General features: G+C 32.0%; 1 protein-coding gene across 3 annotated transcripts in view; it reads left to right on the top strand.

The window, feature by feature from the left end:
• POLA1 (DNA polymerase alpha 1, catalytic subunit) overlaps positions 1-19642 on the top strand; it is a 336395-nt gene that overhangs the window by 130907 nt on the left and 185846 nt on the right. For 2 of the 3 annotated variants that reach the window (XM_074214225.1, XM_074214224.1), the window contains 2 exons: positions 11698-11876; positions 13484-13615. In XM_074214225.1, the coding sequence (XP_074070326.1) occupies positions 11698-11876; positions 13484-13615 (311 nt within the window). Of the gene's footprint in view, positions 1-11697; positions 11877-13483; positions 13616-14614 lie in introns of all 3 variants that reach the window. The other variant, XM_074214226.1, reaches the window with a different exon arrangement.

Here is a 19642-nt window from a genome sequence, read left to right as displayed (position 1 = left end):
AGTCACAGACATCTGTCTCCCTTAAAGCTGGTAACACTGCCTCACTTTGTCATGTGGCAGTTTCAGGATTAGTCTGCTCTAGGCCAGGAATCCAAATCAGTAGAATTTGTATCTGATAATTGTTTATAAAACCTTGAATGGTAGTTCTTCAAGTTCTTTACTAGATTTCATCCTTTCCCTCACTTAGGGAATTGCCCTGGTCAATAAAGGACTTCAACATCATTAATATCCAAGTCCTTCTCTTTCTATCCTTAAAATGACAAAGTCATTACTCTTCATAAAAGGTTGGGATGCCTGGTAGAGGCTTTATTTGGGAAGGTTTGCTATCTTGAGGAAGGGTGGGGGTGGTAAGTGGTGGTGATAATGAGGAGAGTATTAGGTGAGTGTGTGACTTCTAAGAAATGTAAGCTGTAGGCATAAAATTACTGTAATTTGTTTTTAAAATTCTAAATCTGTTTTCTTTAAAAACTGCAGTTAGTGAGCTGACACTGTTAGATAAGTTGAAATGTACAAATGTATACATAAAATACAAACTCCAGCTGCCTAATCACACACATAAAATAATTCTCTTGCTTTTAATGTAGTTTATATCTTTGATTAATGAAGTGTATTACAGTGTAGGAACTTCAGTGAAGTTTGCTACATTTTTGTCCTTTTAGCTATTACAAAGAAATCTAGAATAATGGCATAATTTCATTTAAGAAAATTATTAAGTTCACAATTTTTATTTTTAAGACTCTTTTGTGAAAATCAACTGTATTTCTTAGCCACTTTTTTCCTTTTCTATGGCTCCTTTCCTTTGTGTTCCTTTATATGAAAGCCAGGCTTCTAGTATTGAATTTTATCTTGTGATTTCTCATGTGTGTGTGTGTGTGTGTGTGTGTGTGTGTGTGTGTGTATTAATGAATTCTTTGACCTAGTCATTATGAGATATCCTGTGTTCATGGTTATATGTTGATTAGAAGATGGTCATTTAAACTAAACACTATGTTATTATCTACCGGATTAAAATAGTATAGATTCTCTCATGATAGTAGAGGATAAAAATTGGATGATATAGATTATAAACATCATGTAGTAGATGCTTAGTAAATGCATTTAGGTTAAGTCCTCATTCCATCGGGAAAAGCTATATTTTTGTTAGACTTTACAAAATGTTATTGCTGTTGAATTTGTAAAGAACCACATTTTACTATATTCTATTCCTGAATAGAAAGAATAACTCTTTAGGTATCATCTGCACTAAAATTTGAGCCCCATTTAGCTTTTGTTTTCCAAAATACACAGTTTCTTTCCTTCTATTCCAATGTGAATTCCTTGTTTTAGGGTGAATGAGATAGGAGAAAATAGTCACAAGATAATCAAGTACCCAATGAAAAAATAAGTTCACTTAGTGTCTGACTTTTTTAAATGGATAATTCATGGTTTTTGATGATTTCTTTAAATTTGTGTAGCCTCATTGTTGTGTGTAGAACTAGTTTTATTGCTGGTGCAATGGAGAGTATTTAGGCAGGGTCAGGAAGATGTGAGTTCAAATGCTATCTCAACATCACTGTAGAGTGTATCTCTCATTCTGTTCCATTAGCTACAGAGTAGTTGTTAGGATAAAATGAGATAATGTATGTAAAGTGTTTCGCAAACTTATATTTATATAGCAATATAATTATACCTGTTTTAATTAACACAAGAATGAATTCATGTTTCATAGAATAGCAGAACTCTCTTTGTAAGGATACTAATAATGGCTTTATTTTTTATCTTGTTCCTATTAAATGTTTAACTCTTTATTTTTTTGGTGTTGAGGGAGGCCAAATGACTGATATATATATATATATATATATATATATATATATATATATATATATATATATATATATATTGCTACTAATGAACTTTTTTTTGAAGGATAGCAAACAACTTTTTCCACCAATGCTTAAATTATTACCTGATATAGAGTGTGAGTTATAGTAACTCAGGCATAGAAGTGGTATTCACAAAATAGCCTTAGTATACTTTCCAAAGAGCATGCCTTATAGGGAATACTTATGCTTTAGAATCCATCATGTACCATGTACCTGTGTGTTCACTGTCAGAATAATTTTTATTGTCTACACTCATAATTGAAGGAAATTATAAATGTTGATTAGAGTTAAGGGAAAATAAAGATGTTATTTTCCCTCTCCATCCAATTACCATTTCATTGGCAAGACTATGAAAGGATAGAGGAAGGGTTTTAAAGGGAAAGAGAAAAAAGAAAAAGGAAGTAGTACAGAACAGAGTGGAAGAGGAGATATGTATGATTCTACTCAACTGGCCTTTTTAAAAATTTTATTAGATTTTTGCAAGGCAATGGGGTTAGGTGGCTTGCCCAAGGCCACACAGCAAGGTAATTACTAAGTCTTTGAGGTCTGATTTGAACTCAGGTACTCCTGACTCCAGGGCTGGTGCTCTATTCACTGCACCACTTAGCTGCCCCCTCAATTGGCTTTTATTCTGAACATGTCATGCCTCTGCATTATAAACTCCAGTAACTAACTATTGCTATCAAATTAAACTCCTTTATATGACTTTTAAAGGTCTTCTTCACAATATAAATTCAGCATACTTTTCCAAGCTACACTTCATCAGGTTTCTCTCACACTGATCCATCTCATCTGTTTGTACTGCCTTCCTCCAGTGCCTAGAATAAACTTTGCTTCTGTCTTTTAGAATTCTTATTTCTTTTGCTTAAATACAATCTGCATGAAGACTTTCTTGATCCATCTGACTGCTAGTACCTCCCCCCCAATAATTGATAAACTTTAATCAGAATTTTTTTTTGAGGGGGAGGCAATGGGGTTTTTATTATTAAGATCATAAAGCTAGTAAAGTATCAAGTATCTGAGACCACATTTGAACTCAGTTCCTCCTGACTCCAGGACCATTGCTGTATTCACTGTGCCACGTAGCTACTCTTTAATCAGAATTTTTAGAAATGTGATATTAGTATGAAAGGTATTTCAATTTGACAATTACATTTATGAAAATCTGGATAATCTAATTTTTTAAATTTATACATTTAACATGATTTATAGTAAGTTAAATGTTGCATTATTATATCAGTCATCTGTATTTGAACAATATTTTATTATAATCTTTTATTATATCACTTGAACAATGATAAAACCAGAAGGTTATATAATATACTTTATGCAAGAAGTATTTGTTTTTTATGAAAAATTTCAAACGAGGAGCCTGTAACAAATTCTTTTGTTGTTTTACTGCACAAACAACTCATCAAAACAAACTACAGAAGGACACTGACACTTAACAGTGTATTGCTTGGGCTTAGTTTTCCCATTTAGGTGCTTCTTAATATTTCTACTTTTAAGTATAAAAGGGGGAGTTGGAGAAAGTAAATTAATTAATTTGACTGTTAGCAGTGAATGACCAGCTTAGCTCAGGGCAATACAAAGATAGAAAGACAGTACATTGCATGATTCTATTAAAACAACACATTTGCTTTAGATGTAGAAATTTGCCAAGATTGTAGAAATTTTGAATAAATTGGATATTGCCAAAGTCATTCAAATATGATATTTTCCATGAATACTTATTTAAACAGGAGGATATCATCCACGAAAGAGTAAATTTCTAATAATAAAAACTTATGTTTATATAATATTTTATGATTTGCAAAACATTACATGCAATTTGATTTGAATCACAAAAGTTATGAGGTTTATAGTTCTGTGGCTTGTTGCCTTTCATTCATTTCATTTGTGTCCTACTCTTCATCACCTGATTTGGAGCTTATTTTTATTGACATAATACTAGACATGTTTGCCATTTCCTTCTTCAGGTCATTTTAGCAATGAGGAAACTGAGACAGGCTTAAGTGACTTCTCCAATGTCACACAACTACTAAGGATGTGAGGCCATGAATATTCCCAACTCCAGGCCCAGTACGTTATCCACTGTGCCAACTTTTCCCTATTTTCCAGATGAAAAAATGAGGCTCAGAGAGTTTAGCTGATTTACTAATGGTTTTATACACTTAATATGGCTCAGAGATGAGATTTGAAGCCAGTATTTACTGACTGCAAATCCACTGTTCTTTCCATTGATAAATGATATTTTATTGCACTGTGTCCATTGTGAGGATGATTAATTAAATTAATTTAACTAATTAAATTAAATATTTCATTATGCCTATTTATTGTGAGATAAATCACAGATTTCTGATTCCAGAAGTGACTACTCTTTCTGCAGACATGAGAATGAATGTTTCTTGACTGGCCTCTTTGTTAGTAAACACCTAAGGTGATTTGTCAGAAACATTACATTAAAAATAGAAGCTCTTTTCCTTAAGTACTGTTTCATCTCGGTTCCCTTATTGCCTACCATCTAAGGGTAATGGTTTATGCAGAGGTAAGCAATCTAGAATTTAGTTGACTACCCTTTATCCAAAAACTAATTTGGTGGCTTTGGTCCTGGACCAAAAAGTAACCAAATTAGTTTTTAGATAATGGATAGTTTAGTACAAGAGCCTTCTTGTGCCTTTGCGTCTGTGTGTGTGTGTGTGTGTGTGTGTGTGTGTGTGTACTTTTTTCTTTGCTTTGCTTTGCTTTTGAGTGGGGGGCAAGTCTGAAGTATGTAAGTTGGATATTATAATGATAAAGACTCTGCCTTGGAGTATTAGGTCTGATAATAGTGTGACCATTTTTTTGAGTAGTCAGTAATCTATCTATACTAGCTTCTTTTTTGGCCATGTTTTAAAATTTGAAAGCTCTACCTCTAGGTGGCAGCACCAGATACTGTTTTTCTTTTTTTGCTCTAGCCCTAAAGAATTATGGTAAAAGAAACTTTTAGATATATGGGGACTATAAAATAAGCAACTCATATTTAATTATAACAGAAATTAGTTAAGGATAGCTATAGAAGAAAAATTGTTGAGCTTTGCTTTTGTACTTTTTTTGCTAATACTATATAAAATATCTTATTGTATATTTTCTTAGAAAGAATTATTTAAAACATTTTTCTGATGTTTGCCTATTGGAATTAAAAAACAGTTCTCAAAATAAGTTCTGCTGAGAATTTTTTGACTCTGCTAGTAATTTAGAATGGTAACTTTCTTGTAGATTCATTCTGAATCCTTTTGTGATCATGAAATAGATATCCTTCACATTTTTTGTGTTAAACACTTACTAAATACCCATTGTATTTAAAACTTAATAAGAACCCATTTTTTAAGGATCACAAATGTGTCTCCTTCCTTTTAGTGTTTACTTTTTAAAAATTATTCTGAATTTAACCTTGATTTTTTTTTTCAGAAGAAGAACAGAAAAAGAGGATTGTATATGAAACCACAAATGTCTTTGTTTTAAGTTATATAATAAATTAACACAGGTCATTTCAAAACTGTCCTGCTTGTCTATTTCCCTGTATTTGCATATGTAATTTTTATGCTCCCATAATTTCACTTTGGTTTTTTAATTCCTTTTGAGGGGAGGGATGGATGTCATGATTACCAGCCCCTTTTTTCTCCTTAATTCCTCTTTGTCACTGATGCCCTCCCAACTCTTCTCTTGTAACAAATAAGCGCAGTCACTCAAAATAGATCAAGACATTGACCACATCTGAAATTGTCTGACTCATAGCACACCTCTAGTCCATCTTCTCTCTGTCAGAAATAGGATATAATTCCTTTAGAGTCATGATTGGTCATTTCATTGATCAGAGTTCTTAAGTCTTTCAAAGTTTTTTTATACAGTGATTTTTACAGTGTATACTTTCATCTCCTGGTTCTGCTTCCTTTATTCCCAATTAGTCCATACAGTTTTTTCCATGTTTCTTTGAATCTGTCTTTTAGTCATTCTCATGAGGTCATATGATTCTCATAATGATGTAATATTTTATTATGTCCATATGCCATAACTTGCTCAGCATTTCCACAATTGATGGGCACTGTCTTAGTTTTTGATTTCTTGCTATAGCAAAAAGTGCTGCTATGGATATTTTTTATTCCCATCCTTCTTTGACCACTTGGTGTGTATACAGAGTATATGTTGGGTTTTGTGCCCTTTGAAGTTTACTTAAATGACTTTTTAGATATAATTCCAAATTGCTTTTTAGAATTGCTGACCCACTTTATAGCTTCACCAGCAGTATTTTAAGTATGTCTGTCCTCCCACATTCAATTTTTTACTGTTATTTTCCTTTTTAAAAATCCTTGCAATTCTGACGGATATGAATTGGATTCTGATTTGCCTTAACTGGTATTTTTCTTATTAGCAATTTTGAGCATTTTTTCAGGTAATTGTTGATACTTTGAATTTTTTTCCTCAGAACATCTTGTTCGTGTTTTTTGACCATTCTTATTTAAGGAAATAGCTTAATCTATATTTGAATCAGTTTACCTATATTTCAGACTTTCCTCAGAAAAACTTGCTTCAAAGATTCTCCCCCTGCTCCCAGTTAATCATTTTCCTTACAAATTTAATTGTTGTGATCTTTGTGATATATTAAGTTTCATCTTTAAAAAATTTCCTGTTTTATCTTCTGGGAACTTCTTTGTCCCTTGTTTTGTTATGAATTCTTCCCCTTTGCATATTTATAAAATTTCTCATTCTCTGATCCCCTCTAATTTATGATGTGAACTTCTTTGTTCAGCTTGTGATACATGTTATGAAATGTTTTTCTGACCCTAATTTCTTCCAGACCACTTCCCAGTTTTCTCAGTAGAATAATGAGTCCTTACCCCATAGTTGGGGTTTAGGGATTTATGCAAAACAATGCTACTGCTTCATTTGCTTTGGGGTCCGCATAATGATTACTACTTTGTAATATAGTTTAAGTTCTGATACTGCTAATTTCCTTTCTCCTATTTCCCTTCTCTTTTATTTTTCATGAGATTGTACTTTAGTTCTTCCATGAATTTTTTATTTTTTACTTTTTTTTTTTGCTCTATAAAGTAAACTTTGTTGGATTAGTATGGCCTTGAATTAGTAAATTAATTTAGATAGTATTGCCACTTTTATTAAATTGACCTGACAACTGTGAACTATTAATATCTTTTCAGTTACTTCTGTATGTCTTTTTTTCTATGAAGAATGTGTTATAGTTATACTCATAGAAATCCTGTCTGATCTTTTGATGGACTCCAGATATTTTATATTCTTTTTAGTTATTTTGAATAGATTCCTTCTTTATCTTACTGTTGGGTTTTGTTGGCAATGTACAGAAGGAATGGTGATTGTGTTATTTTTTGTTGGAGTTACTGTTTCAGATTTTTGAACTTATTCTCTAGTATTCTCTAGATTGTCATATCATCTGCAAAAAAAAGCAAAAATTTTATTCTTTGCCTGTGTCTTTCCTCATTTTCTTTTTTCTTCTCATTGTTAATGGTTACAGTGACTTCATGAAGTAATGTTTATGGTAATGGACATTATTGCTTTACCCTTGATCTTACTGGAAAAGCCTCTAGCATTTCTTGATATAAGCATGTTTATTATTATAGTTTTTATGATTTATGATTATGCTTTACAATTTATGATTATGCCTTTCCTAATATAATAACTCTTCATTCATGGTATAAATCTGACCTGGTCATAGTATATAATCTTTTTAAAATGTTTTGTAGTGCTTTCTTATTGTTTTTGTTTCAGTATTCATTAGAGTTATTGATATATAATTTTCTTTCTGTTTTTTCTCTCAGATTTAGATAACACAATTATATTTGTATCATGGAAGGATTTTTAGAAGAATTGTTTCACCATATTTTCAAACAATTTTTTAAAAACTGGATTTTATTTTTCTTCAAATGTTTGCTAGATTTCACTGTAAATTTATCAGATTGTACTTTTTTCTTCCCCTTTTGGAACTCATTGATGATTTTTTCAGTGTCTCGTTCTATAGATGGTAACAAATTTTCTTTTATTCAAGATTCAGTCTGTGTATTCTGTAGTGAAAATCTTTTATCCATTTCATTTAGATTATTTTTGCTAACATAATTGGGCAAAAAATAGTTTCTGATTATTTCACTTATTTCCTCTTCTTTTGCTGTGAGGTTTCCTTTTTCATAATTGATATTGGCATTTGTTTTTGAGACTTTTTTCATCCAGGCTGCTGATTAGCATAGAGACCTTGACTTTTCCTTTTCCATCTTGAGCCAGTTCATCTTTTCCAGGTAGCCCAAAGATTCTCTACTCTCAGGGACTCACCATAATGATGACAAATTTAATATAGACACCTGATTAACTTTTAACCCTAATGAAGCTTAGAACCCCTGATTTGAAAACCACCCTGGATTTTCTTCCTTTAAAAAAACTAGATTATTTATTGACCTGTCTTAATCATTTTTCTTGTTTATTTTTTATAAAATCAATTTAATCACTTTTTAGTTTCAGCTTTCTTACTCTGACTTTTTTCAGATTTTTTATTTTGAGATTTTTGTTCTTTTAAGTTGTTGCTTTTCTACTTTTTAAATTGCTTTCCCCAATCACATGTAAAGACAATTTTTAACATTCATCTAAAAAAATTAGATTTCCAAGTAAGCAGTTTGATAAAGGTTATATACTTACAATCATGTAAAACATATTTCCACATTAGTCATGATTTGAAAGATACCTCCCCCCAAAAAATAAAGTGACAATATGATTTGATTTACATTTAGGTCTTCACAGTTAATCACGTATAATATTGCTCTTACTGTGTAGCATGTCTGGTTCTGATCACTACTTTGCATCAGTTCATATAAGTCTTTCCAGTCACCCCGCTCTTCATTTCTCATAGCACAGTAATAATCCATGGCAATAATATATTGCAACTTGTTCAGCCATTCCCCAGTTTCTAGTATTTTGCCACCACAAAAAAAAGAACTGCTATCAATATTTTTATTTCTTTTCTATTTCCTTAGGATACTGATGTAGTGTGGTAGTAGTAGTAATGCTGGATCAAAAGGTGTGCATGGTTGTGTAGTCCTTTGGGTATAGTTCAAAATTTCTTTACAGACTGGTTGGTTCAATTCACAACTCTACCAACAGTGCTTTAGTGTCCTTCTTTTCCACATCCTTTCTAACACTCATAATTTTTTTTTGTCATATTAGCTAGTCTGATAGTTGTGAGGTGATATTTGATTTCTTTGTTTGAAAAAGCCTGTTCATGTACTTTGACCATTTATCAATTAGAGAATGATTCATATTCTTAAACATTTGAATAGTTCTCTGTATAATTGAAAAATAAAATCTTTCAGTAATACTTTCTGTAACAATTGTTTCCCAACTTTCTGCTTTCCTTTTACTTTGATTGCCCTGGTTTTGTTTATGTAAAAACTTTTTAATTTAATAAAATCAAAATTTCATCTTGGAATATTTGTTCATAAATTCTTCTGTTTTTTTATAGATCTTGCAGGTAAACTATTCCTTTTTCTCCTGATTTGTCATTAGTTCCCTTGATATTCTTGACCTTTGCTCTTCCAGCTGAATTTTATTACTTTCTTCTAGCTTTTCTTCCAGTATCTTCCTACCCATGAGTAATTGATATTTTCCCCTTTGTTTAGATATGATTTTATTTTTGTGAAAAATGTTTTGTAATTGTGTTCATATAATCTGTTTTGACAAGAAGTATCCCAAGTATCTTATATTATCTACAGAGATTTTTAAATATAATTTTTCTATCTTTTGCTATTGGATTTTGTTGATAATATAGAAAAATGCTGATAATTTATGTGAGTTCATTTTTTATCCTGCATTTATATTGATTATTTCAGCAATTTCTTTAGTTGATAGTTTTGTTTCCTTGTTGTCTATTCTAATTCCTTCAGTTTTTTCCCCCTCATTACTGATATAGCTAACATTTCTATTACAATACTGAATAATTATATAGTGCTTTTCTATTTTTGTTACTTTAATCCTCAATTCATGGATCTGTTCTTTTTCTCTTTTATTGATGGACTTCCTAATTATTTTTAAAATTTCCTCATTTTTTAAATAATTGATCTACAGTAGAATGATATTGCACCCATTAAAGTACTCAGTGTATGAATAAATCTGAAATAATTCGGTATATGAGTCAGTTTGTTAATGCCATTTAAAGATAAAATTTGGCTCTGTAAATGGACGTTTATTGCAAATAATTCTTGAATACCTAGTCATTTAGCATACTTCTTAGGTAGAGTCAAAGAAAATGTATTTATATTAGCAGTAATGAAGCATCCAACTTTTCTTTACCAAATGGGCATTTTGCCTTGCTGCAGGTGGATGCAGCTTGGTGTACTCAGATGGATTAATTGAACCATGGTGTGGTCCAGGAAAAAGAAATCTGTATATTATTGGTACAGCTTCCCATTCTGTCCAGTTCATAGCATTTTTAAATTTCATATAATAACTTTTTTGCTATGTTTTTGAATAGTTTATGTATTCATTTAAAAATTACCTATGATTAAACTCACTTTTCTCCCCCACCACTCCTCAAACAATAAAACATAAGGAGTGTTGAGAACGTATAAAATGGAAAAACATCAACACACTTTAAGACAGATACTTATGATGTAAGTTCAGTCTGCATTCACAATCAAAATTTGCTAAATAACATTTTTTTTAAAAAAGTAGTAGCAATAATTTTTCTCTGGAAGAGGAAGAATTATCCTCACTGTTATTTTTCTTTTCTGACTGTTTTTTTCTTTCACCCAACTCTCATCTTTAGTTTATGAATTCATGCTATTTTTTGAAAACTTTAAAATGCAATATAAATATGAGTTTTGATTCTATTGGGATATCCATTATACTTTTTGGGAAATGATTTCTAAAGTATAAATGTTTATTGAATTCTTTGGGACAGGAGGCTATGACAATATTAAAGATTGATGGTGTCCAGTAGTTTTTAAATTTACATAGTAGTAATTTTAGACATTGATATTTTGTGTACATATACTATCACTTCAGGAAGTATTTAGTATTGATATTCCTATAAGGATAGCAGTTTATTATATCCCTACTTTTTTTTAATGAAATATTGAATATATTCTTTTGAGATTTGGAGGCCATTTTCTTTTTTGTTGTCTGTATAAAATAGAGATTGTTAATATTTTTGTAGTTATTCAAAGTATCTGAATTTTGCCAACCAGCAAGCTACATTGCCTTTTGCTTGAAATACTGTTACTGAATTTTAACCACTGCATTAGATTTCAACCTACATGCTGTTAACCACTGAGCCAAGATGAAATCGACCACTGCATTGAAATCAGAGTTGGCTGTTGTGTCTGGTCTTGAAGGAGTTGTAATATCAGTGAACGTGTTTACTTCAATGGGATTTTTAGTTTCTGTTTTCTCTTTTAATGCTGCCAGTTTGTTTAGATGAATATTTTTAATAGTATATTATTTCATTTGAGATTTTTCAATTTAACTTAAAACAATAAGCCCATTCTACACTTGGTTCAGCAACCAAATGTATTTGTAACCTATCCCCACTTTATATTAAGTGTTTTATTTATAAAGCAATTGTAAACATTAGCCACTTGTTCACATGATAGGTAAATGAGACATATAGTAGGATAAAATGTTCAAATGTATTTTGTTAACATTTAAATATATATGTGAGTGTGTTTTTATGTATCATTGTTTCTCAAGTTCTTTTTCCCCTGCTTTCTGATTTATTCCTTTTTGGATTGGAGGAAGTTAAATAACACCTTTCTAACTTTTTTTCCTTTCGTGTTAATAGGACTGGATCCTACTCAATTCAGAGTTCAACATTACCATAAAGATGAAGAGAACGATGCCTTACTTGGTGGCCCAGCACAACTCAGTGATGAAGAAAAATATAGGGATTGTGAAAGATTCAAATTTTCTTGCCCTAAATGTGGAACTGAGAACATTTATGATGGTGTCTTTGATGGTTCGGTTAGTTATTTTTTCTTATTTTTGTATTCAACCTATTGGAAAGGGACTTGAATTTCTTTTTTATTTTTTGAATAAGGGAAAAATTAAGGAAAAAATTGTGCTAAATAGGTTTAAAAATTCTGTATAAAAATAGAGATGTTTATTTCTGCCTAAATTTTTCTTTCTAAAAAAAATAAATAAGAAAACTTTTCTTTCAATATGTTTTAATATTTTTAGATTCCTTTGACTGGTTGGCCATTTTAAAATGGTATCTCTTAAATTCCAAGTTGTTTTAAACTATTTTAAAAGATTCCATAATTAATAACTTAAATTTTTCTTCCATTTACTAAAACTTCTAGTAATATTTTCCTAAATCAAGTTAATGGGAAGTAAGAGTTTTTGAAAAGTTTTTACTTATCTTTTTCCATCCTTCTTACCCCTTTATTTTTTGACAAAGGTATTGCTTATCTTTACTGCTGCCTTTGAATATCAGACATAGAAAAGTCATAGGGAGACATTCCTCTCAACAAGCACTGCCAAAAAATATATCACTGACCTTGGCTCAGAACTTGAAGCTTGGCCAACTTATTTAACTCTACTGCACTGTTATGCATATATTAGCCATTGCAAATTAGTAAGCAGCAGAGTGGTAAAAAACCTTGAAGCTGAAAGAAAATGTATCTTTTATCTAAATTAAAAGTAATTATTTTAAGTTAATTTGGACAAACAGCAGATGTTTTGCATTTTTTTAAAAAATGAAAACAAAGCAGTCTTTGGAAGCAAGTGAGAAGAAAAGGCAGACACAGATCAGCAATACTTTGCTAAATCCTTGACTTTTGCTTCATTACAGCTGTAAATAAGATAGTTAATTGCATGGAGGCTTGACGACTTGCAGATGGGCTAACTGTGGAAGAGCGGATGTCAAGCTTTAAAATCTCTTCCACCTGGAATTGCTTGGTGTTGGGGGGGAGGGGGTGTAATGCCAGATTGAATCAGAAAAGCACAGATTTTTTTTTTTTATTATCAACATTGTAGAAGGGTGGTGAGGTGGAGAGAAATAAGGGAAACCCCAATAAAACCTATTTACTTGAATGAAATGCTTACTATCTGTGTAAAAAGAAGGAAAACAGAATAAACATTTCTGACTGTTTATAATTAACTTTTATAAAGGTCTTCATTTTATCCCTCTGAAAAATTCTTAGTTTGAAAATTTAAAGAATTTTTAATCTGTATTCTTAAAAATAGATGATATTCCTTTGTGATATACTTTTTACATCTAAGCTCTCCTTTCAGAAATTAACTAAACAACATATATGATAGTTGGCTAATGTTTGGTTTGTTTGAGAAAATTGATTTTTGCCTTAGATTCTGCTAAATTATTTTTATCCAAGACCATGGTGGGGGGAGATTTTTTTATTCAACTTCTTGTTCCATGATGGCAGGAAAGGGGGGAATATGTCTGAATATGCCCTAGAGGGAGAAGGATTTATCAATGAACTTGAAAAATAGCAAATAAAATGAATGACTGGTATTAAGCAAAGGGATAATTTCTTTATACATAAAATCCTTAGGTTAATTTGCAGTAACTTTCTATGTCCTTGTCTTTCTTTACTTTTTCTTCTTTGTAGGGAACCCAGATAGAACTCAGCTTGTTTCGTTGCTGTAATATAGACTGTAATGCTTCACCCATTTCCTTTACCAACCAACTGAACAATAAGTTAATCCTGGATATTAGGCGCTGCCTTAAAAAATACTACAATGTAAGTTTTCATAATGAGCTCTTGTGTATGTTAAATTTACTATATATATATATATATATATATATATATATATATATTTGTGTGTGTGTGTATATATATGTATATGTGTGTGTATGCAAAGTTTTTCATTAGGTCTGATAGTTCTTTTTAAATGAATATTCATTGTTTTGTATTTGTTTTTCTTTTGAAATATATAATTTTGAAAATAATTTGTCACAAATACTTAGGAAAGTGCTGCTTCATCTCAAAATGTAAAGCAGCTCTATTAGTAAAGATATTGATGCCTGTTGGGAAGAATATCCTTTTCATGAAAGGAAAATTAATTTTCTAAAACCTTGGCCTTTTTTTTGAATAGGATAAGGAAACTTCAATTTATGAAACAAGACCCATTTAGTCTTTTGTTACCATTTAGTCCTGATTTGAGGAAAAAAATAAGTATTATTTATTGTTATATGGATAAACTATCAGAGAATCTCATGTTGCTAACTAGTGGGCTGATTTGTAGGTACTTTTTGGATTGAAGGGCAATTTAACTAGATTTTAAAACAGAATATTTTTAATGTTAGGAAGTTCTCTCTGGAAAAATGGTAGACATTTGTCAGCAATCATGAAGCCTTTCCTCAAGCATAAGTAAAAATAAAACCTTTTCATGATCAAAGTTTCATATGAATAATTTTTTATACTCATCAAGACTTAATAGAAACAAAACTTTGAGTTTTTGCCTTTTTTCCCCCTTAGCTATTAAATACTTGAAGTAAATCATAGCAGAAAGAGAGTTGGCCTTAGAATTAAGAAGAACTGAATTCAAGGTCAATCTCTAATGCATACAGTGTCTTCTTGACCTTTAAGCTCTCATTACTAGAAGCAACTGTATAGAAAAAGAAGTTACAGTGAAGGGACCAGCCTGCATCATATCCCCTCTGAGAGTTCCCCATATTGGTGAAATTTTAATTTTAAATCTCCTTCCCCATCTTTATCATCTTATTCTTTTTTTTTTAGGTTTTTGCAATGCAAATGGGGTTAAGTGGCTTGCCCAAGGCCACACAGCTAGGTAATTATTTAAGTGTCTGAGACCAGATTTGAACCCAGGTACTTCTGACTCCAGGGCCAGTGCTTTATCCACTGCGCCACGTAGCCACTCCAGCATCTTATTCTTTAAGAGTTAAGTATCATACTACTTGAAAGCTAATCTTATCATTTAAAAAGAAAATTTATGAGAAGACATTGAAAAAATTTTTAATAAGCATTAGTTAGTATAAAGCATTCTTCTTTACCTTCCAATTTTAAAAATACTGCTACTCATCATTGTTTCTTTGATCTGAAGAAAAAACAGCTACATTACTGTGATTCTGGGTTAGTGATTTGTGTTTCCTAAATATTGACAAATTTTTTTCTATGACACCTAGCTGCCTCCTCTTTTTTACATTTTATCTAAAGATGATAAGAAAATCTAAAACATTTAAGTTCTCAGTTCTATATTATTCTTTTAGGAATAAAAGTTATCTAAGACAGAGCTATCACACATGTAGCATGCAGCCCACAATGCTCTCAAGTGCAATATAAGCAGATTAAATACAGTAAAGTATAAGTAATATCAATATGTGGTTTTCTAAGTTTCAAAATTCAGCCCTCAGGAATCCTTTTCTATCATTTTTATTTGAATTTGACACCATTGATCTAAAGAACCACATTACCTATTTTGATAGTCATCACATGCATTTTAAATTATGACTTTCATTTCTCCCCAAATCAACTAGATCAAAATTTTCCATCTATCTTGTTATGGTCTCTGTTGAACAAGAGAAGATAATCTTGCCTTATGTAAAAATTTTGAATTCTGTCCATGATTAAAATATTAAGAGTCTTTTGCAATTAATTTTATAGAGTGGAAATTCGTAGAGAAAGTTGTCATTTTCTTTCTGATAAATAATGAACATTTGGACAGCAACATTCTAGTATTTGTCTTGTGTTATAATAATGGAGTGTCTCAGGCTATTGTCTTTGTATTGCCTTCAGAACTAAACAGTGCTGTCTAGGTTTGTATGTGAATATGAAAGGTGGTCTGAGTGGTTTTTTTCTTGATAGACACTGTGGTCTCCTATTCTGTGGACACTTTTAAAATTTATGAGTACCTTTTTAGGGTGTTACTTCTTTGTATCTTTCTTGATTAATTGAAGTTTCATATCCATAACCAACCTTTGATAAACTTTCTATGTCTTCTACTTCTGTATTTCTCCATTTGACACCTATTGATAGATTCTTTGTGGGCTGGGCTTTCTACAGTAGGCTCCAAAATATCTACTTACATAGAACATAAGTAGGTCATCATGCCACCCTTCTTCTCCTCAGGGACTTATTCTAATATTGTATTGGAACCTTGAAGAAGTGTAATCCAACTTCCCAGTCAGTTGTTTTATTTGTAGCTCTTTGTGTAGCCATGAATGAGTGCAGTGGGGTTGTAAAAGGTTGTGCAGTGGATTGAGTGCTGGGTCTGGAGTCAGGAGGATCTGAATTCAGATATGACCTCCAATACTAGTCATTTGAACCTGGACAAGTCACTTAACTCTATTTGCTTCAGTTTCCTCATCTGTAAAATGAACTGGAGAAAGAAATGCAGGATCTCTTCCAAGAAAACCCCAAATGAGGTTACAAAGCATCAAATACAATTGATCTACTAAACATGTTTATGAATATCATCATTCTTGATTATCTCTTCTCATGGAAGATAGAAAATATGAATGAATAGAAAACTATAGTTCCCAAATCTTATTTTAGGTATTAATTTTAATTAGAGGACTGTTGTCAAGGAATCACGTATGAACTTCATATTTTACTTCAGGTCTCCCTGACCTCCTGGGAAAATGTTGACCAATATTCAACTTTTTAAAAAATGACTAAAAATAATCAATATTGAAGAAATAGCTAGTTTTCAGTGGTAGAAAATTGACATTCGCCTTTCACCTTGAGGATTCAATATTACAATCCTTGCCTTAAAATATTTCATGTTTTGTGGGGGAAGTACAACATGTACTCTGTGTGTTTGTGTGTGTGTGTGTGTATGAACATACATACATACATATTGCTGGGGGGTTGGGATTTGAGAGAACTAACAATTGTGTTTATCAGGAAATGCTCTTGTAGCTGGTCTCAGTTCCAAGAGAAAGGTGAAGAAAGCGAGCATTCTAGGCATAGTGTCATGTATAAGGCACAGAAAGTGAAGTAAATACAGCTAGAAAATAAAGTACTTGGGTTCAAGTAGTCTCATTTAATCATCTAGGAAAGATATTGTAGTTGTTTATCCTTTTTTCTTGAAGAGGACATCAGGAAGGTGATGGTGTGACTTGCAAGTGTTAGTGAAGCAGGTTTTGCAAAGCCACCAGCTTTACTATCATCTGGACACATCAGGAGATGGCCCTGAGTGCAGTGGGAGACCCTGGCCCTTTAATAGCTCTCAGTTTGATTGAGCCAACACTAAGTGATTTAGGCTAGGTGAGAAATAAGTAGTAAAAAAGAAATCAAATCAATAAGTTGTAATATACTTTGTGATATATCAGCTATCAAACTTTATATTCCTTTAGGCAGAGCATCCACAGATAATTATGATACATTATGAGGACAGAGGAGAAGAGGGAAGAAAGAAAAGGGAGGAAGAGGGAATGAGAAAGATAGATAGGTTATTGATAGATCGATAACCTTGCAAGTTATCTTGGGGTTTACAGACTGGATTTGTTTCTTAGGTTCCATAACTTAAGATCAAATTATTGCAATGGCCATAAGGTTGGAAGCATTTCCAGTAAGATCAGGGGTAAAACAAGGTTGTCTATTATCACCGCTACTATTCAGTATTGCTTTAGAAATGTTAGCTTCAGCAGTAAGAGAAAAAAAAGAAATTGAAGGAATTGGAATTGGTAAGGAAGAGACAAAACCCTCACTCTTTGCAGATGATATGATGGTATACCTAGAGAATCACAATAAATTATCTTAAAAACTACTTGAAATAATTAGCAACTTTAGCAGAGTCACAGGATATAAAATAAACCCTCATAAATTAGCAGGAAACGCTAGAAAGAGAAATCCCATTCAGAGTAACTTGGAACAGTATAAAATACTTGGGAGACTATTTGCCAAGGCAGACTCAGAAACTTTTTAAAAACAATTACAAAACGCTTCACACAAATAAAATAAGATTTAAATAACTGGGAAAATATCAACTGCTCATGGATAGGCCAAGCTAATATAATAAAAATGACAATTCTACCAAAATTAAAGTACTTATTTAGTGCCCTACCTATCAAAATTCCAAAGAATTACTTTAATGAGTTAGAAAAAATTGTAGGTAAATTCATATGGAGAAATAAAAAGTCAAAAATTTCTAGGGATTTAATGAAAAAAAGTGCAAAAGCAGGTGGTTTAGCCTTACAAGATCTAAAATTATATTATAAAGCATCAGTTATCAAAACTGTCTGGTATTGGCTAAGAAATACAGTGGCAGATCAGGGGTATGGACTAGGTGCAGTAGCAGGAAATCATTATAGTAATCTGCTGTTTGATAAACCCAAAGAGTCCAGCTATTGGGATAAAAACTCTTTTTGATAAAAATTGTTGGGAAAACTATAAGTCAGTATGGAAGAAATTTAGATTAAACCAATACCACACACCCTATACCAAGATAAGATCAAAATGGATATAGGATTTAGACATAAAAAAAATTATTATAAACAAATTTGAAGACCAAGGACTAGTTTTCCTGTCAGATCTATGGAAAGGGAAGCAGTTTCTGACCAAGGAAGAGATGGAGAACATCACCAAAAACAAACTAAGGGGTGGCTAGGTGACACAGTGGATAGAACACCATCCCTGGAGTCAAGAGTACCAGAGTTCAAATCCAGCCTCAGAGGCTTAATAATTATCTAGCTGTGTTGCCTTGTGCAAGCCACTAAACCCCATTTGCTTTGCAAAACCCTTTTTAAAAACCAGATAATTTTGATTACATTAAATCAAAAAGCTTTTACACAGATAAAACCACTGTAACCAAGATCAAAAGAAATGTAGTAAATTGGGAAATAATTTTTACAACTAGTATTTCTGATAAAGGACTCATTTCTAAAATATATAGAGAACTGAGTCAAATTTTTTTAGGGTTTTTTTTTCCAAGGCAAATGGGGTTAATTTGCTTGTCCAAGTCCACACAGCTGGATATTTATTAAATGTCTGAGGCTGGATTTGAACTCAGCTACTCCTGACTTCAGGGCCCCTGCTCTAACCACGGGGATACCTAGCTGCCCCAAGTCAAATTTTTAAAACAGACAAAGCTTTCCCTAATTGACAAATGGTCAAAGGATATGCAAAGGCAAATTCAAAGCAATCCATAATCATATGAGAAGTTGCTCTAAATCACTACTTATTAGAGAAATGCAAATTAAAGCATCTCTGAGGTACCACCTCACACCTATCAGACTGGCCAATTTGACCAGAAAGGACAATGATCAATGTTGGAAGGGATGTGGGAAATCTGGGACATGAATACATTGTTGGTGGAGTTGTGAACTTATCCAACCTCTCTGGAGGGCAATTTACAATTACGCCCAAAGGGCGACAAAAGTGTGCATACTCTTTGATCCAGCAATACCACTACTGGGTTTATACCTTGAAGAGATCTTGAAAAGGGGTAAAAACATCACTTGTATAAAAATATTCATAGCAGCCCAGTTTGTGGTGGCAAAGAATTGGAAATTGAGTGAATGTCCATCAATTGGGGAATGACTTAATAAACTGTTGTATATGTTTGTGATAGAACACTATTGTTCTATTAGAAACCAGGAGGGAAGGGAATTCAAGGAAGCCTGGAAGGATTTGCATGAACTGATGCTGAGTGAGATTAACTGAACCAGAAGAACATTGTACACCCTAATAGCAATGTCTACTCAACCTTAATGAACTATCTTTTCTGTACAATGTTTTCTAGTTCTGCTCAACCTTAATGGACTTGCTCATTCCATCAGTTCAACAATCCCTCACAATTTGGGT

The sequence above is a fragment of the Macrotis lagotis genome, chromosome 1, assembly GCF_037893015.1.
Source record: "Macrotis lagotis isolate mMagLag1 chromosome 1, bilby.v1.9.chrom.fasta, whole genome shotgun sequence".
Classification (NCBI taxonomy): domain Eukaryota; kingdom Metazoa; phylum Chordata; class Mammalia; order Peramelemorphia; family Peramelidae; genus Macrotis; species Macrotis lagotis.
This window is presented reverse-complemented; position numbering and strand designations above follow the sequence as displayed.